The sequence below is a fragment of the Petaurus breviceps genome, unplaced genomic scaffold (assembly GCF_028583685.1).
Source record: "Petaurus breviceps papuanus isolate PSGF00001 unplaced genomic scaffold, PetGlider_PUasm1.0 688, whole genome shotgun sequence".
In the NCBI taxonomy this organism is placed as follows: domain Eukaryota; kingdom Metazoa; phylum Chordata; class Mammalia; order Diprotodontia; family Petauridae; genus Petaurus; species Petaurus breviceps.
In genome coordinates, this window is record NW_027186457.1 from 13,287,917 (window position 1) to 13,314,716 (window position 26,800).

Here is a 26,800-nt window from a genome sequence, read left to right on the forward strand (position 1 = left end):
ACTTGTGAGCCAGAACACTGTAGCCATGTGTTCAGAAAAACTTGGTAAGCTGGTCAAAGAGTAAGGCTGATAAAGCTCAAAGAACTCATGATATTTAGCATTCTTTAATCATAATAATGTACAAGTATGAATAAATAGGCGAAAATAAGATTTTAGAGTTTTGTTTTGTTATCTTTTTTTTATTTTTATTTTTTTAAGCAATTGGGGTTAAGTAACTTGCTCAAGGTTACATGGCCAGGTGTTTCTGGGTGGGTGCTAAGTGTCTGAGCCCGGATTTGATCCCCAGGTCATCCTGACACTGGAGCCGGTGCTCTTACTCGCTCTGCTACCTGGCCGCCCCTGTTTTGTTATCTTTAAAACCAAGCTGAGAGATCATCTTACCATTAACTCGTATAGTGATAATTATGACATTAACTTTCTCCTGGATACACTCATACATGTTTAAATCCTAGTCTAATTTATACTTATTACTAACAGAAAATTTAAAATTTACCTTTCCAGAAAGAAATTTATATGATTGGGTATATAAGAACAAAAGAAAATAATAAATATGAAATTTGGTATCCCAGTGAAACAAATATATACACATATGTATTTAACATTTTTGTAAAAATTTAAAATCCTTTAGCACTTGAAAACTTCAAGAAATTATTCTGAAAGTTGGTTTAGTTGCTGAAAATAATATTTTCTGAAAATATTACTTATATGGGGAAAACATGTCTAACACATGAAATAAATTTAGTTTACTGCAAACTAAGAAAACTATAGTAGTAAGAATCCTCATCCTAGTCCTTCCTTCACCCTCTCAAATGGTTACAAAATGCAAAAAAAATTAATAAGCAATATTTATTATGAGACTATTGTGTGCAGAATTCTGGAATGATTAAGTCGTTTAGTTTATCAGTAAAATTTAAATTGTCAAGGAATTTTAAAACTCTCATATAAAAACTAACATGCTGATTTTAGTAAATAGGTGTCCACTTTACAAATTCTCAGATATCTGAAATTATTAAAACTCTTCTTTGTCAACACATGTAAATGAACTGTGTTCATAAAACATATGATACTAACAGCTGATATTTATTTAGTACTTTAAGGTTTGAAAAACAATGTATATTCTCTCATTTAATCCTTATAAGCTCTCAAATAAGTACTACAGATACTATTAGATTCAATTTATAAATGAGGAAACTGAGCCTCAGAAGTACTAGGTGACATGCCCAAAGTCTCACAGCTACTAAGTTCTAGAGGTGGGATTTGAACCCAAGGCTCCAAGTTCAAGTCTTTCCAACACATCACACAGGAGGTGATAAATATAGCATTAGTATGGTAAAAAGAATAGTTAATTGGGAGATTTGGGTCTCTTCAACTAAATATATAATTCTGGACAAGTCATAACTTCTTGGCTTCAGTTTTCTCATTTTGTGGACATTTCAAAGGTCCTTTCGAGCATTAAAATTTTATAATTCTTTAAGGTCCCAAAATACTGAAAAGCCATTATTTATAAAAACAAGTGTAACTCAGTTATGACACTAAAAATAATAACTAAAAATTTTGACAAATCTTTTAAAAAAGATTATAATTAAGTTTAACATCCTGATTTTTTTGCATGAGATTGCTATATAGTTGAAGCAAAGTTCTGGCTTAGAAACTCTTACCATCAAGAATGGTATGATTTTGGTGCAGCTAGGTGGCTCAGTGAATAGAGCACTGGCCCTGAAGTCAGGAGGACCTGAGTTCAAATTCGGCCTCAGACACTTAACACTTACTAGCCGTGTGACCTTGGGCAAGTCATTTAACCCCATTTGCCCTGCCTTCACCCTTCCAAAAAGCAAAAAAAAAAGGACTACTTTCAAGAGGAAGTCCTAGAATCTCTATCTCAGTAATTTAAAGTACTTTACTTCTCATTATTTTTTCTTTAATATTAATTATGGTCACCATTCTCTGTATTTTGCCTTATTAAGTGATGTGGCCACCCATGATGGAGGCACTACTAAGGGAAAATCAAGTTATGTTTTAAATGCTTGTATATCCTTTAAAATGAAAGAACTGAAATCAGTTTGACAAAATGAATCAATGCCACTAAATCCTACGGTTGTGGATAAGAGTATGAGGAGGGGCCTTGTGAGTTACTACCTCTCAAGGTACTCAGCCAGGAGCTGCTCCACAGCACAAGAATACATCCATTCATTGCCAACTTTTTTGGTGTAGCCAGGAACCTCTTCATTCTTCTTATTGAACTTCAGGTTCAATCCCACATTAGCTTTGTGGTCTCCATGGGGACTGTTTAAAACAAACAAAAATGGCTCATTAATTCTGATCAGATAACAAATTAAAATTGTTTCCCAATTTCAGAAAAGTTTGACTTTGATTCTATATTTTACTTATTATGGCTATTGTGGCAAATGACAGTTCAAAGCAGAAGAAAAACTCCAAAAGCTGAATCAAGTAAAGCACAGATAAATCACATAAATCATTAAAGAGGAAAAAAAATTCAACAAGAGGCAAGGAATTGAATTACATTTAATAAATTTTAATTAAATTTTATTTTTTTATTCAACAAAAATCTACCTTCTTTTTTACCTCTCCACCTCCCCCAAAATCTGTTACAAATATGTACAATCAAGCAAAATATTCCAAAATTGGCCATGTCCATAAAAAAAAAATCCAATCTGTACGGTGAATTCATCACTCTCTATTAAGAGGCAGGTAAGATGTTTCATTGTTTAAGTCCTCTGAAATCTTGGTAGGTCATTGTGTAAGCGTGCGCGCGCGTGCGCACACACACACACACACTCTTCCTTCCTTTGGTTATTTTGAATGAGAATAAGGTTCAAACGTCAGTCTTTTCTCTCACCCCTTCTCCTCCTTGTTTGTGTGGACTTCATGAGCACTTGGATTATGTAAGGCGATTTTCCTCATCTTTCCTCTCTTTCTCCCAACTAGTATGTCATATTCCAAGGTCTGTGTTTAAAGTGATAACCACTAAATCCTATATAATCCTAAAGTGGCTTCTTGGAACTTGAATTCTTCCTTTCTGCTTGCTTGTGGTATTTTTTTTCATTGACCTGGAATATCTGGATTTTGGTTATAATGTTCATTTTTATTTTTCAAGAAATGACCAGCAGATTCTTTCTGATCATCTTTGCTCCTTAGTTCTAAGAAATCTGGGCAGCTTTTTTTTTTTTTTAGATTTCTTGAAACATAATGCTTAAATATAATGAAATATGCTCTTTTTGGTCATGGCTTCCTGGTAGTCTAAATGATTATTTTTTTTTTCTCCTCGATCTGTTTACCAGTTCAGTTGTTTTTGCTATGACATACTTTATATATTTTTTCCAGCTTTTTTAAACTTTGTTTAAACTTCAGTTATTTCTTGATTTCTCTTGGAGTTATTAGCTTCCATTTAGTCCATTCTAACTTTCAGGGGATTTGTTACTTAGGTAAAATTTTTTACCTTTTGTGTCAAGCTGTTAATTCCTTTCCAGTTTTTTCTTCCACAGCTCTCATTTCTTTTCCAATTCTTCCTCTAGAACTCTCATTTAATTTATAATATCATAAATCCTTTTAAAAACTCTGGCTTCATCTTCTCTAGGGATTCTAGGTGAACTTGTACCTATCTTGTGTTTTTCTTTTGAGACTTTGCTTATAGATGGTTTAATTATTCTCTTCTTCTGGGTTTGTATTGACTACCTCTATCACCATAATAGTTTTTTTTTGTGGTGAGATTCTTTTTGTTTGTTTGTTCATTCTTCCAGTCTACATCTTGATTTCAGACTTTATATTAGGACCATGATCTGTGAACTTATGGAGGGAATGTTTGTTGAGCTTGTGTCTTCTAGGGTCTTGCTGCTGTTTTCTTAGGAAATTGAGTGTTGTATTATTCCAGGATCTCAAGAAGAACTCAGGCTGGGCCTCTGAAATCTTTCAGAGCCCCCAAAGTAGTCTGATCCATGGAAAACACGCCCTCCTTGTCCAAGCTCTGCAATGTTGTGACCTATGTTTGGTACTGAGAATACACTTGCCTATGATGAGGTTCCAGTAGAGTGCTCCTGGACTCATATGCTATCAGCCAACTGGAAATCTCTATTGGTTCAGAATGACAAAATTGTAGTCTCCCATTTGATCTGGCTAGTCTAGAGGGTAGAAATAAGGATTCCTGTTCTATTCCTAGGGAGCCATACAGCTGCTGCATGCTCCTGGCTTAGTACATAGCTAAGGGACATGACCATACCTCATTATGGAACACCACTCCCAGATGCAGGTCCTATCCTCAGACTGCCTTAATCTTTTCTGACATAGCTGCTAGTTGGTACCAGTTCCTGTACCCTGTGTAAGATAAGGCTTCTCTTACCCTCTGTGCTAGATCCAGGACCTCTTCTTGCTCTCATGCACAGTGTCTCCCTGTCTAGAATGTCATGTCCTTGTTCTTGGCTAGGCACTCATCTCATTCCACTCCCCACCCATACTCCCGTTCCAACGTCCATAGATTTTTCTATCTCCCACTGCCAACCTGAGATGGAAAAATGATTCACTGTGATTTTTATCTTGGATTTTCTAATCAGGACTCAGTCTGCTGTATTTTTTGTATCTCTGTGTGTGAGGGGGTACGTGTAGATTGACTATACTTGACTGAAGTTCTTCTTGCTATTCCTTCATTTGGGCTCTACCTTTGAAATAACATTTTTAGGACTTACAAACACTCTGATACTTTTTTGCAAGGTTCAATTAGTTACTTACTCTAGTTAAGAATTTTCCTTTTTGGACAAGGCATTTCATAAAAGGTGAATTAGATGAAAAATCAGTTATGAGAGGAATTTATGTAAAAGGCTGAGTTAAGAAAGATTACAATTATATTTTAAATCAGTATCGAAACATTAAAAATTTCATTTTCTTTCCATCTTATAGTATTAATTATTTTTCTAAAAACTTACTTTCTCCTAGATCCTCTTCCAATAAAAATACTTCCTGTAAACCTTGAAACAAGGTATCCACTCACTCCAAGACGACTGGCCAAAACATATCCAGGATTGTATTTTATAGAATATTTCTTTAAATATAGAAACAAAAAAAAATCATTATGGTACAGGGCAGAAACATAGAAATACTTTAAAATTTTTTCCTTTACCTTTAATCTCTGCACTTATTTCAAAGGTATGTCACCATGCCTTTGAACTATATCAATGTAGGAATTCTTAAATATAGCTGACCTATTTGGAATAAAAACTAAGTATGAAGTATTTTTTGTTTATTAAGTATTTTTTGTTTTTATCTTTCATTAAATACCATGTTCCTAAGAATTAAAAGAAAATCTCTGTCTCTCTCTCTCTAAATATATGTGTATATGTACAAGGAAATGGAATTAAATCTTGTTTATGCAAGGGAAGATACAATGCAGACAGTCTGGCCAAAAAAAATAATACTACGCATTTTTTTCACTAGGCAAAAAATTCTTATCAATCAGCTCTGTTACAAATGGAACCTAGTCTGATATTAATGCTAACAATAATAATTTTATATCATGCTGTAGTTTACAAAGAGTTTTTATCATAACAACTCTGTAAGAAAGGAAGTGAAAGTATTATTTTCCCCATTTTATAGATAATGAAACTAGAGTTCAGAATGAGCACTTCTACTGATGAAAACAACACACTTTATCAGAAACTTCATTATCAGAGGTAGTGATAAAATAGGAACCACAGAGACTTGTTCCAAGAGATATGGAGATTACATTATAAACATTCACTAAAATGACAAATGCCCTATAAAACAAAATATATATTTATAAGTCTCAGGGCAAAGGAAGGGAGAAGTGGTTTAGAGGAAGCAGAAGTCAGGATGAGGCTGTGTTCAGACAGAGAAGGGAATGAAGGGTATCTATGATGGATAATAACCATACTATCTGAAGCAATCACCAGGACTGCTGATAGAGTTAGGTCATGGTCACTACAACCAGGAAAAGGGGAGCTAGATTATGACCTCAAGCAATGATGCCCAGCTCAGACAAGGTGTCAAAGCATTAAATCTGAGGGAGAGTAAGGGAATAGTTGATATGGAAAGCGGGTATAACTGTCATGTAGTTATCTGTTTATTAGTGAACACTTTCCTCCCTTGTATGACAGGGACCCAATAAAAGTCCAGAAGGAAGAGATTAGAAGAACATTTAATTCTATACAAAGAAGGGTCCATAAAAAGGGTGCTAGGGAAGAAGAAACTTTATAGCATAAAATTTTGTCCACAGCTAGCCTTGTTTATCTTCAACTGGCAGCAACTCTACTGATGTGTTTTTTTTATCCAATATGGTTCAAAATACAAACAACTATGCTTTGCATGATTTATAAAGTTTGATCTTTGAACCCAGCCCATTTCTTCCTGGAAAATTTGTTAGTTATTACAAATCTGCACAAGTCTAAACTGATCATTTTCACTGAAGGTTTGTGTGGGCTTCTGAAAGATAAGTACTAACATGAGTACTGTATCTTCTTTTAAAAACTGCCTCAGGGGCGGCCAGGTGGCTCAGCGAGTAAGAGCACCGGCTCCAGTGTCGGGATGACCTGGGGATCAAATCCGGGCTCAGATACTCAGCACCACACCCAGAAATAACTGGCCGTGTAACCTCGAGCAAGTTACTTAACCCTGATTGCTTAAAAAAACAAAACAAAACAAACAAAAAAAAAACTGCTTTAGTTTTAGGCATTAGAGAACTCAATCATCAAAAACCAAGTCATGAGATGGAAATGTTTTTATGTTTCCTAATACAAAAGATCTATGTTATTACACAGAATAGTTAATTTGTCAGAGAAAGCTGCATAGAAACATTTTAACATCTCTGAATGCCATTTACTCCTTTAGCATCTCATGAACTGACCAAGAGAGAATCTGTTTAGACAAGGTGAATGGCTATACTCACATGCTGGTTCTGTATTAAGGCATCAAGATGAGGTTCACATGGAATGTTAAAAACCACACGAATTCTACCTTCTGTGATTACATCCCCTGAATCCTGAACCTTTGGAAGAAAAAAATAAAAAGTCTGTTAAAGAATTTTTACATTTTACCTTTTGCCTAAAATATAAGCCATATAATTTAAAAATTATGAAAACAAAATAGAAATCAGTAATAAATGACTAGAACTAACTTCGCCTGTACAGCCATAGTAAGGAGTCCCCAGCATAAAGACTATACTTCTAGGTGGAAATAGGTCATCCAACGTTTTGATGTTAGAGAAATGTGTCTCAAAAGCACTGATATCCTAAAAACAAAAATATAAAAATCTGTATGAGTGAAATTTTCCAAAGAACTTTAGATTTATATTGTGGGTTTAGAACTGTATGGAAAGAAAATTTTACCCATAATTATTTTTTATGAATTACAATTAGATACTGTAAAAGGAAAGAGGCATCATATGTTTTTTAAAGTTAATTGCTGAATATTCAGAGAGTAACTATACCTTAAGGTTACTGTTAAAAAAAGGTAATTTTATGTTTACTAATTTATTTAGGCTTATTTTTGGGGAGAAAAATATATTAATAGCACACAAATCCTTTAAAAAAAAAGCATATGCATGGGCTACAAATAGTGTTTTTACATTTTGAAACAATCTGGCTACCACAAGTAAAATTTTGTTTTATCATATTATCTAGAATGTCAGCAATTCAGGAAATGTCACATTCATAATTACAAATCATGAAGTTATATTTCCATTTTAATAACCTTATAAAAGGTAACAGGATTTTTTTCTTTATGTAGTGTGCAATACTAGGCATCAAGAATAGACTGAAGCCTAAAAGGAGCCTTACCTTGACAATAGTTTGATAAACAAAAGGTAGAACTTGTTTTGACCATTGTTTCTCCAGATGAACCTCACCATTTTGATTTAATTGATATTTATGACCGGTAAGTAACTGAGCATACACAACAACAGAAGTTTCATTTATTATTATTCCTTTTCTTCTCTGGTAGCTAGAAGGGGGAATACAAGGGAGAAACTTATATATGTAAATAAGTTGGGAGTAGAACCCAGTCCCTGTCCAAAACTGTTTTAACTGGATTAATAATTAAATGCCCAGAAAACCTTTAAAGAGATATGTGAAGAACTCTGGGTATATGTTTCATGTTTTATGTATTGTTGACAATTTCTGCTGTTACCTGATCCTACTCAGAAGTATGCATAGCATATTGTGAGAATATGTAAGAATTACACAGAATTCTTATAGGTAAAAGGAAAAAGCTAAAAATAAATATATATATATATATATTCTTATAATTATTCTGTTAAGATACTTATATGTAGAAAAAGGTAGCAGTAGAATAAAACTAGTAATAGTGAAAAGTTTACTTATAGCTACTATGCTTTTAAAACATGACATTTAATTTGAACATGTTTTATATTTTAAAAAATACACTACAAATTACAGATCTAAATTTACCCAATACTTAATTTATATAGTGACTCTATAAAAAACAATTTCCAGAAACATAATACTTAATGATATATTTCAATACTGTCTCATGTAAAATTAAAATTGTACCTGAAAGAAGGAAAAAAAAATCAAGACCAACAGTTCTAATGCAGATACATGGATTTACTAAAATATCAGGCATTTGAAAATATAATCTCTTCCCCTGTGTCTTGATAACCAATCCTATTCAATGTAAAGAAACAAACACTTGGTGTCTAAGTGTCTACTATGGTCAAGGCACTGTAGTAGGAACTGAGGATATAAAAGCAAAAATTAAACACCTATTCTTAAAGACCTTCCTCAGAACATATAACATGTATACAGATAAGCAAATATAAGGTAATTAGAAAAGGGAAAGAATATTAACAATTGAGGGAAAAGAAACGATTCAACATAGGAAGTAACCTCTGAGCAGAAAGCTTTGAAGAATTCTAAGCACAGTGAGAAAAGAGACTATACTTTAGGGACAAGGGCAAAAGGCTATATGAAGGCATGGAGATGACAGATTGAATGCAAAATTTAGGGAAGAGCAAGTATATCATTTTGGCTAGAATTCAGAGTGCATAAAAAGAAGGAATGTGAGATAAATCTGAAAAGCTGATTTACAGCCAGACTTCGGAGAAGCAAAAGAGAGCCACTGGAGATTTCCAAAGGAAAGCCAGACAGATTTATGCCTTGAGAAGATTATTTTGGTGGTTAAATGGAAACAGGCTAGAGAAGACCGAGGATGGAAGCAGGGAGAATTATTAGGAGGAAAAGAGGTAACAGATTAAATTAGGATGGTGGCATTGTAAATAGAAATAAGAAGGATGTTGTGAGAGCAGAATCAAAACCTGGAAACCAATTAGACTGGAGATGAGGGAGAATGAAAAGTGAAAGATTACTTTGAAGTTGAGAAATTTGGGAACTAGAAGGATAGTGATTCCCTCAAAGAGAAAAAGTAAAGTTTGGATAACAAATGGACATGGTAAGTATGAAATACTGATGAAGTACGCAAGTGAAGATTATGTAGTAGGAAGTTGGCAATAAAGGAATTGGATATATAAATCTTGAAATTATTTGAGTAGAGGTAATTGAATCCATGGGATGAAATCATTAGGGAGGGAAATTAGAAACGGCCTCTGGATAGAGCCAAAGGGGGGAGCCAGCCACATTTAAGGTTTGATTGAGGATGATTCTACAAAGGGAACAGAAGGAAAGGTCACGAGGAGAGTCAGGAGTGAACGATGTCACAGAAGCCAATGCTGTAAAGCTTCTAGCAGGAAAAGGTAATTGATAGTATAAAAAAACTACTAAGAGTTTAAGTTAGAAAAGACCACTGGACTAGCTGGCAAAAAGACTGTCGATAACTCTGGAGATTGCAGTTTCAGTAGAGTGATATCCTAAGGAAGCCAAGTTATGTGGGGTTCAGAAATGAATGGAAGGTAAGGAAGTAAAGGTGAACATAAGATTTTTTTCCTAGGAGTTTGGCTATGAAATGGAAAAGGAAAAACGGGATGATACCTTGAGGGGATGGCTAGGTTTTGTGAAGGTTTTTTAAGAATGGTGCAGATCTGGACATGCTTGTAAGCAGGAAGTTAAGAGTCACTATACCAGAGACCAGAAAAATTAATTTTAGTGTAGAGAGGTAAGAGAAAGAGACCAGGCTATCACAGGTTGCTGGGAGAAATGACAAAGGTCAAGGGCCTTTCAGAATTCTCTAGCCAGCATAGCTGTTGTTATCTGCATAGAACAGAGGGGCTGCTGGGTTAGTTTAAAACAGTTTTCTTACCACAATATCTCTCAATCCCTTTTCCATTTGAGGAAGTGGAGCCCTGGAGAGGATTCACCTAAGCCAAGGGGTTCAAAAAGACTTAAAAATTAAAATGGATTTCTGGTCATTGGTTAGATAACCACTGAAGTGATAAACTCAGGTAAGACCATAGAAGACAGGGCAGTTAAAAGGAGTTCAGCTCAAAGAAGAGTTCAGAAGAAGAAAATCAGTTAATGGAAGAATTCTAAGAAGAGTTCAAAGGGCAGATCTGATCTTAGTCGAGGCCTCAATAGCTTTGATGCAACCTGGCTGAGCATAAGAGCTTCCTAGCCATTGGTTAAGAGAGCTCCATAGCTATTGGTTGAGGATGCTGACTGACAGCAATCACTTTTCCAGAAGGCCAAATACTCCTAGCACAGAGGACAGACTCTAAAAGAAAACTCTGGGAACAGACTGAAAAAACTGTGGTCTTCTGCAGGAAGAGGCCCATAAAGCAAAGGATCAGAAGGGGTGATAGAGGTGGCTGAAGAGCTGTAACTAAAGCACTGCCAGAGGATGCTGCCTGAGGGTACTGGGCCCTGAAGGAGCTAAAGATCATGACTACCAAGAGCCATGGAAGGTAGCACCAGGTGGGGAAGGGCAGAAAGAGCGTAATGAGTGGCATCAGCAGGGATCAGCGGGAGCTCAGCAGCACTCCAGGTGTGAGCTGCCCCTCCATGTGGCTGCTCTGGTTATCACCATTCCCTCATGTGAATGCCCCACACAGAATTCCATTTGCACGAAGTGTGTACATAGTTTTTGGAGAATGATCGGTAAAACACAAAACATCACTGGAGGCTTGTGAGCTATGGTTTGGAGAGGGTTTTGATTCACAAAATACTCAGAACCCGGAGTAGTTAACTAGGGATCCAAAATGGGGTGGTGGTGGGGGTATTGCCTATAAGCTACATTAATCACATACCCAAAATGCTGAAGAAACATTCTTATTGCACATGCAGAAACATGCTCATTCAAACTTCTAAAAATATTTCAATGGAGACAACACTAAAAGGACAAGATTTCAGGTAAAAAGAAAACTAAATCCAAGAGAAATGATGGTTATTAGACTAGAAAAATAGGTGTGGGAAAATGACTTCTGTTAATTGAATAGTGTGCCAATTTTAGAAACATTAGTGTACTTTGAGTAGTTACTATAAGCAGCTGATAAATGACCCCAAAATGTTAGAAACAAGGTTTTTTTCAATGTGTGGCACATTAGGAAAAATGAATAATACATAGTCACCAATAGTAGCTCATTCATAATTACATTTATTCCACATAATTCTTCGTTCTTTTTCTAAGCAAGCAATAATATGGCTAACTGTTCAGTATTCAGCATAACTATTAATAAATAAATTGGTGAAACTGGTGAAAGAATGGTCACGTTTTTGTTCAATACTATTAAAATATAAATTTTTTAACACTTACTGTTCTGAAATTCCTTGTACTTCTTTTACCCAGTTGGATTGTTCTTTATCGCCAACATGAACCACTTTAGTTGGTGGAGCAGTTTTTCCCAAGTAAAGCTTCTGAGTTCCTTGAGTTTCTTCCAAGTGAAACCTTCAAAAATCAAAACAATGAAACAGATCTGAAAAAACTAGTTTAATGAGGAACCCTTAAGATAAGTTAACTCTACTCCTCAGATGCCAGTAATAGTATTATGTTGTAAAGAGAACAACCCATTTTTTATTTACCTAGGAAGCCCTGCCCCACTTCAATTATGATTCTGCTAAAACCTATGTGAATGAGAGAAATCTTAAAAAAAAAATAAAATCGGCAAAGTTCCCATTTAACACTTTCTCAACTGCTCTAAAGTGTATAATAAACAGTTCTCATAAGAATGAGGCATTTTGGGGGCTGAAAGATAAATAAGATCTAAGGGAATGATGGCCTAATTTAATGTGTTGATTGAAAGCTCAATTTAAAAAATAGTGAAAATTGTATTCCCACCAAGACAAAGATTCCTTACAAAAGGGCAAATATGTAACCAATTCTGTACAATTTAAGCCCATCCAAGAGCGGTCAGTGCAGGCACATTAGCTTCTTTAGGAGTCGCTCTTGTATTCCCTCTCAACTGGATCATCTGTGAATTTATAGGCAGAATTTCCTTTTTTGATGCCAACTCCATCTGTCTTTCAATCAACAAGCATGTATTAAGTACATAACAGGCACCAGGAACACAAAGATAAAAATTAACTATCATCTGTTCTCAAGGAACTAGAGAACTGTTCACCAGAGAAGACAATAGGCAGCATGACTTCTTTAGGATGATCTGGTCAGAGATGGGGCAAGGGAGCACAGACCTTTCTTCTCTGATTTTCTTACAATTTGCTTTTCTGTTTCTTGCAATAAGATATTCAGGTTTTTTAGTTGGTCTTGTCTCTCATAGGAGTCTTAATTTCCCCCTGTATATCCTGTTGAGGTCAGTTGCTTTTTCTCATAAAGAATCAATCTTTCAATGTTGTTGCCTTCTGCTGCTCGTCTGCAAAATTTTCTTCATTTAAATATATGTGTTCTGAATGTACTATTTTCTCTTTCTGTGTCTTCTTTGGAGCATCTACTATGATCTGTATCCTGTTGCTGGTTTTTTTAATTGTGCATCAAGAGCTCTGATTTCCAAACTAATTTCATTCCTCATTTTAAAAAAGTTTTATTTCTCTCTGAATAATTTTGCACTTTCTTCCTGGTGTTCCATGATCACTGGGGAAAGCCCCCAAATTCTATTCTAGATAAGAGAATTCTAGATTAATTTTCTTTTCATGTTGTCTGCATTTTTATGTATTGTCTTCAGTTTTTAGAGGAGTTTCTCTAATGTTTGTTGTGTCTAGGTTTTCCCTTTGACCTTTTGGCATTTCAGTCATTCTTTTTAAGGTGTCCTGCATTCTTTGTCTCTTCTCCCTTTCACTTACTTATGAATGATACTTCCTTCCTTCACTGAGTTAACTCAGAGTAGACGGCTCCTCCTCCCTTCTGGTCACAGCCCTGCATATTTCCCTCACTCTCTCCCCCCTTTCCTTTGTGTGGCCAGGCAGAATAATCAAGGTCTCCTGTTACATGTGGGAATGGAAAATAAGGGAGAATGGGTGGAAAACAATCAGGCCAAGTTATTGCCATCAGGAAATTGACTGGAGAGCTATTTATTTACATGCTTCAGAACATTTGAGAAAATGTTAAATATGGACTGCACTAATTTAAAATTTTTGAGATGTCTTTCTTATTCATGTATTGAAGAGAATCCTAATATAAGTGGGCTTGGGCAAGGTTTCTAATCCACACAGTGCATTTTTCTCTTCACAGCATGGATACTTTTACTTGCAACCCTGAAGCACAAGTCTGTGAAACTTTTCACACTCACTGGATCTAGTGTGTAGAGTTGGTTGAGAGGCAAGGTGGGACAAAGAGAAGATCCAGACACTGAACAACAATCCTAAATACCAATGGAAATTCATAAAATTTTTAGTAATCACTTAATGCTTATTAGCTGACTATGGTCTACCTGTCTTCTCCCTTTGAGAATTCAAGATCATAAAAGTAGAGGAGATAGTGAGCTGAACTGGAAGTCAGGAAGACCTGAATTAAAATCCTGCCTCTGTACCTTAATTAGCTGTGTATCCTTGAGCAAGTCACTGAACTGCTCGTCTTATTTTCATTTGTAAAATTATAACAGCACTTACTATTGCTCACAGGGATGTCCTGTGGATCAAATGAGGTAACAGATATCAAGTGCTTTGAAAATTTAGAATGCTGCTTAAATGCTAGTAATTATTATTATTCAATTTTAGTCATTCTATATGTGTACAATAATTCCCTTTTTACAAAAAGGTTCTGGGGTCCGCAAAAACCAATTCCTCTGCCATCATACAACCCACTTCAAAATGTGCTCTTCTAACTAACATGTTGAATTTATTAGTTACTTTGAAAAAAAGGGTAAGTTGTACATGGTAGATTTGCAGTTTCAAGTGAAGTTGTCTTTTTCTGTGACCATAGTTGTGTTTGTATCTGCTGGTGTTGAGACTGTCAAAGGAAAACAGCTTTTCTAAATTATGTACATAAGATGCAGAATTCTGTCACTTTAGAAAGCTCTATAAGCATGCAAAATGCTGACATCTAAATGGTACTTCTGAATCAGCTTTTGCTTCTTGCATCAAACTTCAGGGTTTCCCCCCATTCAAATAGGTTTAAACAAACATTTGACTCTATTAACTAATACCTTAAAGTTGTACCCAATGCAGAACCTTTGAACTTAGAAGAGAAGAAAATACTGACCTCTAAGGGAAAGATAAGTGAATGGAAAACAAGGCATGGGAAACACAATTAAGGAAGTTAATTTTTATTACATTTTACTTACTTAGTTTCTCCATCTGATACTGCTACAACCCTAGCCTCTTCAAGGTGAGGCCAGTTAACAAAGACAGACTTTCCAAGCACCAAGGAGGCAACGTTTTCTATTTGCTTAAAGAAAAAGCAATAATTTTTATTTTAGCCATTTCATCAGTCAACCTTCAGGACCAAGAAGCAAAAATTTTTAGCACTATATTTTCAGTGACAAAAATTAAACTATAAAAAATTTTTATTTCTTACAAATGTTTTTTTAATGGAAGAAAAGATACTTTAACAAATAATATATCAAGATCCATGATTTTATTGGTGGGGCTACTTCCTCCACCAATGTAGACTGCAGCCTCTCTACCCCTTAGCTCACAGTCTCATGAGATACTGTGGCCCATTAAAGTCATCATATGGTGGCCAACCTTCATGTTTACTGGTTCTTGCACACTTAGCAAGGCTAGCCCTCAGATGACAGAGAGACAATCTGTGGCTGAGCTGGTATTTGGAGCTTTTGCTGCCTGGGAAGAGCTGCCTAAGCTCATTCCAAGGGCAAGGTTTCAAGAATACTGAGTAACCTCCACGCCATGATGAGGCAACAGAGCAAGATTTTAACAGAGCAAAAATAATGACAACAAATGCAAAATAAAATACTTAACTTGCTTTAGGCTTAAGGATAATATATTTTCCTCTTTTATATTCAGTTTTCAACTTAATTTTTTGAAATGTCCCAATTTCCCCCAAAATATTACACCAACATTTTGGCTCCTCAACAACCACTCTACCCACACCCCACTTAGTGATTTTTCTTTCGTGAATTCAATCTTATTACTTGCCTTTTCCTTCTCTGCACTTTTTTTTTCCAGGTTTGTTGTTGTTCTGAAGTTTTACTTTTTCTTGCTCAGTTTGTCCTTGGTTGTGTGCCCTTCACTTTTCTCCCTCCAAGCTAGTGTTGGCCGGTGAAGGGCACTCTGGCTACTCCCTTTTCCCTCCTCTCCAAGTCTATCTCTCCCTCTGACAATGGTCATCTCATCAGGAGAGAGCTGCTGTGACCAGCCCAAAGTACTTTCCTGTTGTGTGGTGAGCAGAGATAACAGGCAGGTAGCCTGTGGTTCCTGCTTCTCACTTTCAAGCACTTAGCAAGGACTGCTTTTAATCCTGAATGAAAATACTTGCTATGTACCAGGTGGGGAAAAGTAAGTTTCAATATAGCCAAGCTGAACAATGCTAGTCTACAGGTATATATGCCACTGCCTACATATTTCAGTTGATGACAACAAATCTTAAAATGTAGAACCCAAGCGTTCTGATCTCATTACCACTCTAAGAATTAAGTTCATTCCCTATGCTATATTACTTTAAATGAAGATTCTATCAAAGCTAAAATGTTTCACAATTCAATTTATTTAATATATTTTCTGAATTATGACTCAATAGCTTTACAATAAGAACAAAATTAGAAACATGCATTTCAAATTCATATTTTCCCCCATTTAACACTCTGAACCATTATTAATAACAATTATTATAACTTGAACTACATGAATTGACTACTTTTAGAAATGTATCTTGTTATTACAAATCATTGAGGTACTGAAAATAATATGAAACCATTCAATGTAAATATACATAAATTGTTACTATCAAGCCAAGTTAACTTATCTACTACTTCTTTGTGTGTGTGTGTGTGTGTGTGTGTGTGTGTGTGTGTGTCCATTGCTAAATCCATTTTCTAGTTTTTGAGGAAGAATTGCCCCTTCTTTTCAAGGCTGACCCCTGTCTTAGACATCATCTGGGAATCATGATTTCTTAGTGATCTTGCTTTCACACCTATGTCTTCCCTTTCAATTATCTTCAACATCTCTTCCTACTGTTTTTTTCTTTGGTTTAACACATATTGAGATCTCTCTTATTTTGAATAACATTTTGCCTTACCCTTTAAAATGGTATGAAACTGTGCTGCAGTGGATAGAGTGCTGGACCCGGAGTCAGGAAGGCCCAAATTCATATCTGGCCCCAGACACTTACTAGCGGTGTGACTGGGCAAGTCACTTAACCTTTTTATGTCTGTTTCCTCATCTATAAAATGGGGATGATAACAGCACCTACCTCTCAGGGTTGTGAAGATAAAATAAAATATGTAAAGTGCTTTGCAAACTCTAAAGCACTACATAACCATTATTATTACCTCTCCATCCCCTCCTTAAGCCATCACCCTCTGGCTTCTGTCCCATCACACTACTAAAGTGTACACCCATAAGGCAGCATCTCCAAGTCACCAGATCCAATGGTCTCTTCTCAATGCTCTTTCTCATGGATCTCTCTGCAGGCTCTGATACCAATGAGTACCTTTTTCTTCTTGAAACTTCTATATACTTCTCTGACCATTCAGTCTCCTTTTCTAGATTCTATTCCTCCTTTTGCTCCTAAGTATCTACTTCCCAAGACTCAGCTGACCTTTCTAGACACATTTTTAAAAAATGTTGAATCAATTCTGTTATGGCTTCAGCTATCATCTCTATGTCAATATTTCTTGAATGTCTAGTTCTGCCCTTTTATTTGAAGCTCATGCTCTATACAGCTAACTATCTTTAGGCTTCTCCATTCAGAAATAACCATGATTATGGGGTACCTCAACTTATCACCTTCCCATTACAAACTAACTTCCTGATTCCCTTTAATGGAAACCATCTTCCTAGGTTATCAAGGCTTTAGACCCTGGAGTCATATTTGACTATTCCTAGTCTTTTACCATCAATGTCCCATGAGTCAAATCATACTGCTTTTTCCTTTGTAATCTCTTCATCAGCAGTTTTCTTTCCAGCCCCACCACCATTATCCTATTTTAGGCATCCCCACCAGAGGTCATGCCTGAACACATTATACTTAGGAGCCTCTGTACTTCCCACTTCATTTACTAGGCTCTACCATAACTCTCTGATTTCACCTTATCTCTTACTATTGTCCATCCAACATAAACCCTCTGGCTCTAGTCCCACTGGTTACCTCACGTTTTCCACTTCAGATTTCAAGAAAATGATCATGGTGCTTCTTACCCCAGGATATCCTTGTCTCCCTTTCCCCTTCTTCCCTGACCCTAATCCCATTCTTCAGAGACCAAATCAAATCTCACTTTTTCCAGGGATACTTCCCAATGATTACAGTCTATACTGACTTTGAATTTCTATGGAATAATTAAGTCTATTCCACTCAGTTTGGTGCTTATAACCATATATGCCATTGTTGCTTATTTGACTGTCTTCCCAACTAGGTAAGTACTGTTTTTCAAAAAACTCTTCAGCTGCTAACATAATGCTACACTCATAATAATAACTCAGTAACTGCTGAATGCATGAGATACTTACAAGTTCATCTGAGTCATCATCAACTAGGATTTCTAACATCATATTCTCTCCACGGCTGCTTTGTTGGAATACTTGTACCCCACTTTTCTTCAGAAAAAACTTGAAAAAAAAAAAACCACTAATTTAATTCTCTAGTTACTATAGTTGCATAATAAATAGCAGAAATAGAACAATTTGAAGCTAAGTTACTGACCTTGTGTTTGATGTGCTTTAAAGTAGGAAATCCACAGAAATACAGTGCCTTTTGGTCAACTTTAGTTATTTTATTGTGACTAATATCTACATGCCAAGCATCTAAAGATATTATTTTGTACCTAAAAAAATGAACAAGTCTTTAGACTGAGGAATAAATTATAAGCTTAAAAACAATAGCAATCTTTCTACCTTTTCTGATTTTTAAAAAGTTACTATGAGGGAGTAGAGGCTTGCTTTTAAAGTAGAGAATGATAAAGCTCTGTCTTCCTTCCCTCCATTTCTCCCCAATACTTTGTTGTTTAACTGTTTTGATTGACTGAGCTAGGAATCATTCAGCAGGCCACACTATCTGAAAAACAGTTTTTCTCTCCTTTGGAATCTATAACTCCCTCCACCTCATATCCCCACTGTATCTCTGATGATCAGCAATGTTTCATAGAAAATCCCCTTTAAATTATTTAGGAGGTTGGAGTATGGTTACTGGATTGGGGGATAGGGGAAAGATGCAGGCAAAGAGAACCCTTGTAGGGAGAATCTTTAAAAATTGGGCAAAGGGTGGCTGTGTCAACTAGCAATCTGAGACCCATGTTTACTGCTAAAAAAAAAAAGGGGGAAGTTCCAGAAAGCAGATGGCTTACTGTAGCCCAGAACAGTCTAGCTCCTAAGTTTAGAGATTTAGACTTGGAAGGAACCACTGCGTTTGAACCTGCTCATTGCCGAAGAAGGAAATTCATGCTCAGAGGCCAAGTAACTTGCCAAGGTCACAGACTGAACAGATGAAGGAAGAGGCATTTGAACCCAGGTCCTCTAAACCCAAAGCCAGACTTGTTTCTACTACCCCTCTTCCTCCCAGAGCAACTAAACTGTATTGGAACTGAATCAGTGCCTCCCCAGAGCAGGTGAGAATGAAGCACAGACATAAAGATCCAAGGAGGATCAAGATCTCTATACTCATATGGGGCCTGCGGACAACCAATGGGCATGGGTTTCTACCATAAAGTATTCACTTATTTATTCTCAAAAGGGCTGCATTGCAAGGTCTTTCTCCCACTTGAGATCATCAGTTTCTTACCTGGCACGGCACTTCTCAAGGGTTGGGAACTTCTCAGGCCAGGGTGAGGGGTACTTAAACCCAGCATCCTGGTCAAACCAGTACATCAGGCACTCACTGTGCCTGTTCCTTTTCTTTTCCTCTTCTCTCAAATACTTGTTGCATGACTCCATGGCTTGCAGTAGTCGGGTCTTAAAAAAAATTACAGAGAGAGGTTTGCCCCCAAAAAATCCTCAGTCAGAAAAAGTACCTTCTATGTCATGGAAATATTCTCTATATAGTGACTTTTGGGACACCCTGTATAGAACACACACTTCTAATAAAGAAAATTATCAATGCCAAATCTGTTTTTTTCCCCAGATTTACATAAAAAAATGGGGGATGAATTTCTATTCTTAAAGCCCAAAAAACTACTGCTACTGCCACCCACTGAAGCTAGTACTCCTGCAGGAGAGGTAGGCAGGAAGAATAGCAAAAAATCAAAATTCAGTAATTATATATTTAACACGGGATTATTTTCAGGTCATATATTATACAATAGCAAAATCAACAATTACATTAGCAGTAATGAACATTACATTGAATAATATTAACTTGAGTAAACTGTACTATTTGGAAAACATATTACAGACAGAAACATTAATAATTTTTTTATAAAAAAATTACAAATCTATCAATAGGTACATGCTTTGAATTGTTTTAAATCAAATTTATTCTACTTTGATACCTACAGAACTAGATTTCTGCCTGTATCTATTAATTATGATGGGAAAAATATAATCAATTTAAAATAAACTACAATTGTCACTGAAGAATACAGAAGGTCTATTTTGTGATCTTTGGGGCAAAGATCAGGCAAATGAAAATGTGCAAAGAACAACACTGAGAAGGCAGGAGAGAGACACTGAGTGGAGCACACTACCCCAGCAAGAGGGGATGCTGATGGCAGGACCATTGCAGGTATTATACTGGTCATGAAGACATACTCCATATAGATGGGAGAAAAATAGAAAACAGTTTCCCTTTACATAGATTCAAATATGTGCAGAGAGCCAAATCTTAATAATAAGTGGTTTCATGCATTGTGCATAAGAGCTGTAAAGAAAAGAATAACCAATTCCTAAATTCGGTAAGACATGCAATAATTTTGGAATAGAATTTGTGATTCCATCAGTTTAAGGGAACCCAGGGAGAACCAATGCCTGTATCCATGTGGCCGGTATGCAGCAACGGGCAGAGCCAACTCTCTCTCTTTCTCGGACATCATTCTGTCCATTAGGCAGAAACTGTTTAAGAAAAAATTCATAGATATTTCTGTACTTACTTCATCAATGAATGGGATTAAAACGACAGCTTCCCATTCTTGTTGTTTCCCATTTAGATCAGTTTTAAAATCTGGAGGATAGTATTCTATAATTGGGGATTCTTCACTAGTCATCAAATGCTGTGAACACAGAAAAGAAAGGAAAACTGTTTCTGTCTAAGTATTATCAGAGCTATAAAAAGTACATTTCCTTAGAGTGGAAGATATTATAATCTAAAAGTTATTTATATTCTGAAAGCATAGACTAAATTTATACTTTCTAGTATTAAAGGCTGCTCCAAAATGAAGCAAGAGATAGCTATGGCCCCTCATAGAGGCAAACAGGGAACATATTGTATTTGCCTTTTCTATTATAAAATGATCTTTATTATTATATCCTACTGTTTAACTTGTAATTCTGGAGAGTATCATAAAAATTCTCTCTCTCAGATTTCCTATTCCCCCTCCACTCCCACGAATGCCATATCTCTTGAGATTTTCTTCCATTTACTTTGTATATATCTCTTACATACTGAGTTATTTACATGCCATCTCCTCCAATAGAAAGGGAGCTCCCTGCGTCAAGGGGCCATGTTTTTGATTTTTTTTTTTTGTATCCCTGCTGACTGTGTAAGTAAAATAATCTCCTACTTCATGGCCATTTTCAAATCCTGGCTAAAAACTATTTAATCAGTGAAGTACTTAAATGATCCATTCTCTGTCTCTTGCACAAATTTCCAAAACTAAAAACTGAAATCTAAAATTCATTATTCATACAATTGCTAAACACTAATTCTATTACACAAAGGCATGTTCTGAATATACGTTTCGATGTCAGTAAAATCATGAAGAGAAGTTTAAACTCTGACCATGTTATTCTCCTACACTGTACTGGCTCCCCACTACCTGCACGATCAAACATCGCATTCTCTTTTTGGTTTTTAAAACCTTTCATCAGGGAGGCCAGGTGGTGCAGTGAGTAAGAGCGCCGGCCCCAGAGTCGGCACACCTGGGATCAGTTCCGGGCTCAGATACTTAACACTCACACAAAATAACTGGCTGTGTAACCTTGGGCAAGTTACTTAACCCCGATTGCTTAAAAAACAAAACAAAACAAAACCTTTCATCCCCTGGAACCTTCCCACCTTCCTAGTGTCCGTCCATACTCTACAGCCCCCTCACCACCTTGTGCACTCAGATCCAGTGATCCCAGGCTCCTTGGCGAGGGGGGGGAGGGTGTCTTCACATAGGCCACTCTCTCCAGACTCTGCACATCTGCATGGCTGACCCCATTCTTGCACTGCCCTCCCCTCCTCATCTGTTTCCTGGCTTCCCTGGCTTTCTTCCAGTCTCAGCTCATGTTCTACCTTCTACAAGAAAGCTTTCCCCATCCTCCTTATTAGTAGTGTCTTCCCTATGAGATTATCTCCATCTTACCCCATACACAGATCTTGTCTGTACACAGTTGTATGCACAAAGTGATCCTTCAGCCTGTGAACTCCTCGGGAGCAGAGGCTGTTATCTGCCCTTCTTTGTGTCCCCTGCATGTACTGCAATGCCTGGCACATGGAAGGCACTTAAAAACTGCTTGCTAATCACCAGATGCGGTCATTAAGATAGCATTAATAACTTTGAAGGGAGTAGTTTATTTTGAGAGGTGTCAGAAACCACATTCAAAAAGGCTGAGGAGTGAAAGTTTAAAGTGTAGACAACGAGAGTAGACAATCTGGCTAATAAAGGGGTATAGAACAATAGCTTGAGGGGATGGAGGTAGGAGGGACTAGTGAAGGTTTTTTAAGGATGAGAATGAACAAAAATAGGACAAGGCAGCAAGTGAGGTAAAAGTGGATAAGAATGTAGTTTGAATTAGTTAACTATAGAGTCAAGATAGGAGGGGGAGAGAAGTTAAGTAAAAGCATATATAATGTTCTGAGAAAGCATGAATGAATAGAGGAATGGATGTCTAGACGAGGACAAATAATGAGTCTAAGAGGGACAAGGTTCAAAGAGAGGTCAAATTTTCTAGAAACATAAAATCATATGTGTGAGGCTTGTGTGGTGCAGAAGGAAGGCAGGAGCTGGACTAAGATTTGGGAAAGTAGAAGACCTGGCAGAGTCAGAGAGGTAAAAGGGAGGGGAATCCTGGAGAATGTGGTAACCTAATAGCACATTAGTACTACAGTTTGGGGACCAGGGCAACAAGAGGTCACTGACAAGTGATATGGGGTTCTTAGCCTTAGGTGGTTTGTTTCATGCCACTAAGGAAGACTTCCTGTGGGAAAGAGAAATCAATTCCTTCTAACCAATCCTTCCCCCAGTTACCTTAAAAAGATTAAATTCACAGCTTTCCAGGCCTAGTTCAGTAAATTTGAATAATTTTAGCCTCTCAAATCTAGCCACTCTTCCTATATGATTACTGCTTTTTGAAATTCCTTTAATTAGCCAAACAAAATTTTCATTCTACTTTTTTTTAATAAAAAAAGGATAAAATGAAAATATACAATTGATGCTATCACAATAGTAAACGACTTTCAGTTGAAGCATAATCAACTGAGTACAAACAATAATAATCACATTAAATAATTCTTCCGTTTTGATAGGGAAGTAGGAAGATGGGGTATGTGACAAAGGATCACAGTGACAGTGTGGAACCGAGGAGCTCAGAGATTTAGAACAGGAAGGGACCCATGTATAAGAAATTGAGGACACAGGATTAAGTGACTTGGCCAAGGTCACAAAAGAACAATGAACTTGGCTGGGGTTGATGACCAGATCCTTGCACCTTCCCCTGCCACCCCCCGCTCCCCGACACAAGAGGTAGGGAAGATGCTGGAAACTCAAAGAGGAAGACTGAAATAGGAAGAAGGGACCAGCAGGTAGAAATACAAATTAACAAAGGCTCTGTCCACATTCAAATGGACACAAAACAATGAAGTTTGTACAGGGGAGTCTTTTTATCACAAATCGCAACAGTCCTGTTTGGAAGGTTGTCAGAAGCCCTTTCCTATTTCTTAGCTAACGGTAATGCTCACCCTCCTTCCCTGGGTATTAATCATGATCCTGCTATCATGAAAGAGCACTGGAGCAGGACTGAGGAAGGATTTATGGGTTCAGGTTCCAGCCCTGCCACTTCCTGACAAAGGACATCAGAGCTATTACTTTTTTCCAGTTACTTTATTTAGGTGAAATAGAAACAGAAAAGTTAAGGAATATGCCCAAAGTCACAAAGGTAATAAGCAGCAAGAAAAGAGCCAATGGTCTGTCCATTATATTACACTTCCTTTATCTCTAAGCCTCCACATACTCTCGCGGAATATGGAGTTAAGAATGTTTCTGGTCTGAGATTTGCATTAGGGGAAAGAGAACCCATACCTACAAAATTTTATCTCTTTGAAACACTGAATTATCATTACTACAATTAGTATTTAAACGTAAACCAAACACACTAAACACAATTACTTTTGTGGATCTATAATCTCATCCATAAGTTTTATGTAACCACATTTCTAGCTTTAATGTTAAATTAACTAAATTTTCAAAGAACCAAGTGATGGATAAAATACTTTTAATTCTAAAACCCACCTGGTAGCACCCTGGAAGCAAATCCTTGCTGGCTGCTGGCAGTACTGCAAGAAGCTGTTCAAATGGCATGAAAGGTTTTCCTAATTCAAAATTAATTTTGAGTTCACTAATGTTGCGAATATCTGACAGATAAGGTGCATAATGGTAAGGGTAATACCTATAAGACAAAAATTATCTGCTTAACCAAAAACCTTAAAGAGACTGAATCAAGATAACTCAATCTATTTTTAATAACTACATAGGTAGCATGCAAATAACAATAAAAGTTGTAATTATGCTTTCACCTGGGGATCAGATACTAAGGTTACATAGTCAAAAACAGGAAAAAGTAGTTTTATCTTATGAGAAAGGACAAATTAAAGATTTCCTTTTCAGTATGGATTTTGGAGAGGTCCTAGGAGGCCCAAATAGAAGAATCAGGTCCATTAGTTCCATATAAATGTATTTTTACCAAACATCCAAATTAAATACCAATTTTAAGGAACTCTAAATTAATTTAATTTTGCTTTTTTAAAAAAGAAGTGTTTTGAATAAAGTAAGAGAAATAATATTCTCTACTTCCTGGATTTTTATAGATAGTTTAGGTATTTTTTTTTTGTTTTTTGCCTTTTTGGAGGGCAGTTGGGGTTAAGTAACTTGCCCAAGGTTACACGGCTAGTTTTTTTGTGTGGGTGTTAAGTGTCTGAGGCTGGAACAGAACTCAGGTCCTCCTGACTCTGGGGCTGGCGCTTTACTCACTGCGCCACCTAGCCACCCTCTAGTTTAGGTATTTTAAATGTGTTTTCACCTGAAAAAAAATGATTATTTCTCTCTTACATTAATAACCAATTACTATTTTCAGTATTTTTTCCCTTCCTATTTCTTCATTCTCTACTAAGTTAAATCAGTCCCTGAAGAACAGAACTGATGAGATTGGATTTAACATTCTCCTCAACCTCGTTCAGACCCAACCCAAATAGAACCCACTGTCTTCTACTAAGGCACAAGAAGAGAGGAGATCCTTTGTCTAGATTACTTGGGGCTGGGGATGGTCTGGGATTAAGAGTGACATAATCAAAGTCACATTCTCCCAGGCCCTCGTTAGAGTGCGTCAACCTCTCATTATAATATTCGTTCTTTGCATTAATTTTTAACCAGTCAGAGTTGACTGTCATCTGCTATAAACACTTACTTTTCCAAGGGCATATAAGCATCAATGATCTGTCATGATCTATCTTTGGTGAACCAAAGATGGCCAAATGACCATCCTTTTAATAATTATTCACTAGCCATAATTAATAAAATGGTTAATTACCCAGAAATTAGGTCTCTCGAACTTTTTATAGGTCAGACACCCCTCTGCCCTAGACAGGAAGGGTGAAGGAATAAATAATGAAATAATGACTATTGGGTAGTTGAACACCAGTAACTCATCCCTCCTCCAACTCAAATTACAAGTCAAATACAATTTAGGTACTTGGTGTTAAGAGTGAAAATTAAATGAACAGAAATAAGAGATTATTCACACAAATAACACATTGCTAATAGAAGGACAAGGTACTCTTTACTATGAACCAGCTCCCAGAACTAGAAATACCTCAGTTACACAAAGCACTCTGAAATATTCTTAGTTAACAAGATTTTACCTGTTTTTCAACTAAACTTGCTAATATTTATTTCACTTGAAAAGTTACCATAAATAAAAGCAATATAGAAAAGAAAACTCCCAATGATAATACAGTATCTCACAGTAATTATCAAAAGAAAACACAACATAAACTTAAAGGCATCATGAAATTTTAAGCCAGAAGGATCATTAGAGATCCATAACCATTTCATTTTCTGGATGAGGCAAGGGTCTTACCAACTCCAGGACTGAACTCCATGATAGTAGTAGTGCAGAATCCACTGTATTGCCTGCACGTAACATTCAGCTTGGTCAGCCAGAAAGTCACTGGAAATAGGAAAAGAGTCACATGGACATATTTCCCTTTCTCAAAGCCTGCACAATTTCTAGCCCCCTCTAATACTTGGACTTGAAAAGAACTTTCCTGAATGTGCCAGGATATGCCACAGATCCTCTAATCTGGGACAGAGCTTTGCGTGATGCGCTCTAGAGCTCTTGTGGCCAGTTATCTGCATAAGTGTCTTAAAGTCATCAAGGATTATAATAACTGAAATTTTTACAGCACTTTAAAGTGGAAAGAATCCTAAACAAAAAGTCTGTGGTAGATAGTATTTGCAAGTCTTTGCAAGTCTTATTCACTGTCAGTTTAATAATAACAGCATTTCCATTGTGTTTTTTAAGTCTTGCAAAGCATTTTATACCCATTATCTCACTTAAGCTCAGAGAGGAAACCTGGCCAGGGTCATGCAACTAGAAGGGTTGGAGCTTGGAAACAATGTCAGGTCTTTGGATTCCAGCCCCAGCACTCATTCCATTATGCCATGTTGCTCTAAGAGGTCAGGGAACAGGTTTATTGATTGAAATTTTGTACCTTCCCCAGCACTTAGAACAATATTCTGTATACAACTGATACTGTGCATGGAAACTATGAGAGAAACTTACTCTGAAACGATTTCTACCCCCATCTTTGTCATGTAATATGTTCTCTTGTACTGTCTAAATTCTGTTTCAAAGAGGTCATCATCTTCAGGTTCATCTTCTATGACACCTGAAACAAAGCCAAGAGAATGAAGATATATAGGCTCAAAAACTAGTTACATGGTTCTCCCCCTCCCTAA

The 26,800-nt window shown here is 36.5% G+C and overlaps 1 protein-coding gene across 2 annotated transcripts in view; it reads right to left on the minus strand.

The window, feature by feature from the left end:
- Nucleotides 1–26,800, minus strand: part of XRN1 (5'-3' exoribonuclease 1) — a 94,840-nt gene that overhangs the window by 44,185 nt on the left and 23,855 nt on the right. For both annotated transcript variants that reach the window (XM_069104680.1, XM_069104679.1), the window contains exons 12-25: nucleotides 26,625–26,730; nucleotides 25,920–26,009; nucleotides 24,077–24,233; nucleotides 20,516–20,635; nucleotides 19,213–19,382; nucleotides 18,139–18,259; nucleotides 17,946–18,044; nucleotides 14,603–14,706; nucleotides 11,683–11,814; nucleotides 7,800–7,962; nucleotides 7,139–7,252; nucleotides 6,911–7,009; nucleotides 4,935–5,050; nucleotides 2,137–2,283 (exon numbers count right to left, since the gene is read on the minus strand). In XM_069104680.1, coding sequence (XP_068960781.1) covers nucleotides 2,137–2,283; nucleotides 4,935–5,050; nucleotides 6,911–7,009; nucleotides 7,139–7,252; nucleotides 7,800–7,962; nucleotides 11,683–11,814; nucleotides 14,603–14,706; nucleotides 17,946–18,044; nucleotides 18,139–18,259; nucleotides 19,213–19,382; nucleotides 20,516–20,635; nucleotides 24,077–24,233; nucleotides 25,920–26,009; nucleotides 26,625–26,730 — 1,738 coding nt within the window. The remainder of the gene's footprint in view (nucleotides 1–2,136; nucleotides 2,284–4,934; nucleotides 5,051–6,910; nucleotides 7,010–7,138; nucleotides 7,253–7,799; nucleotides 7,963–11,682; nucleotides 11,815–14,602; nucleotides 14,707–17,945; nucleotides 18,045–18,138; nucleotides 18,260–19,212; nucleotides 19,383–20,515; nucleotides 20,636–24,076; nucleotides 24,234–25,919; nucleotides 26,010–26,624; nucleotides 26,731–26,800) is intronic.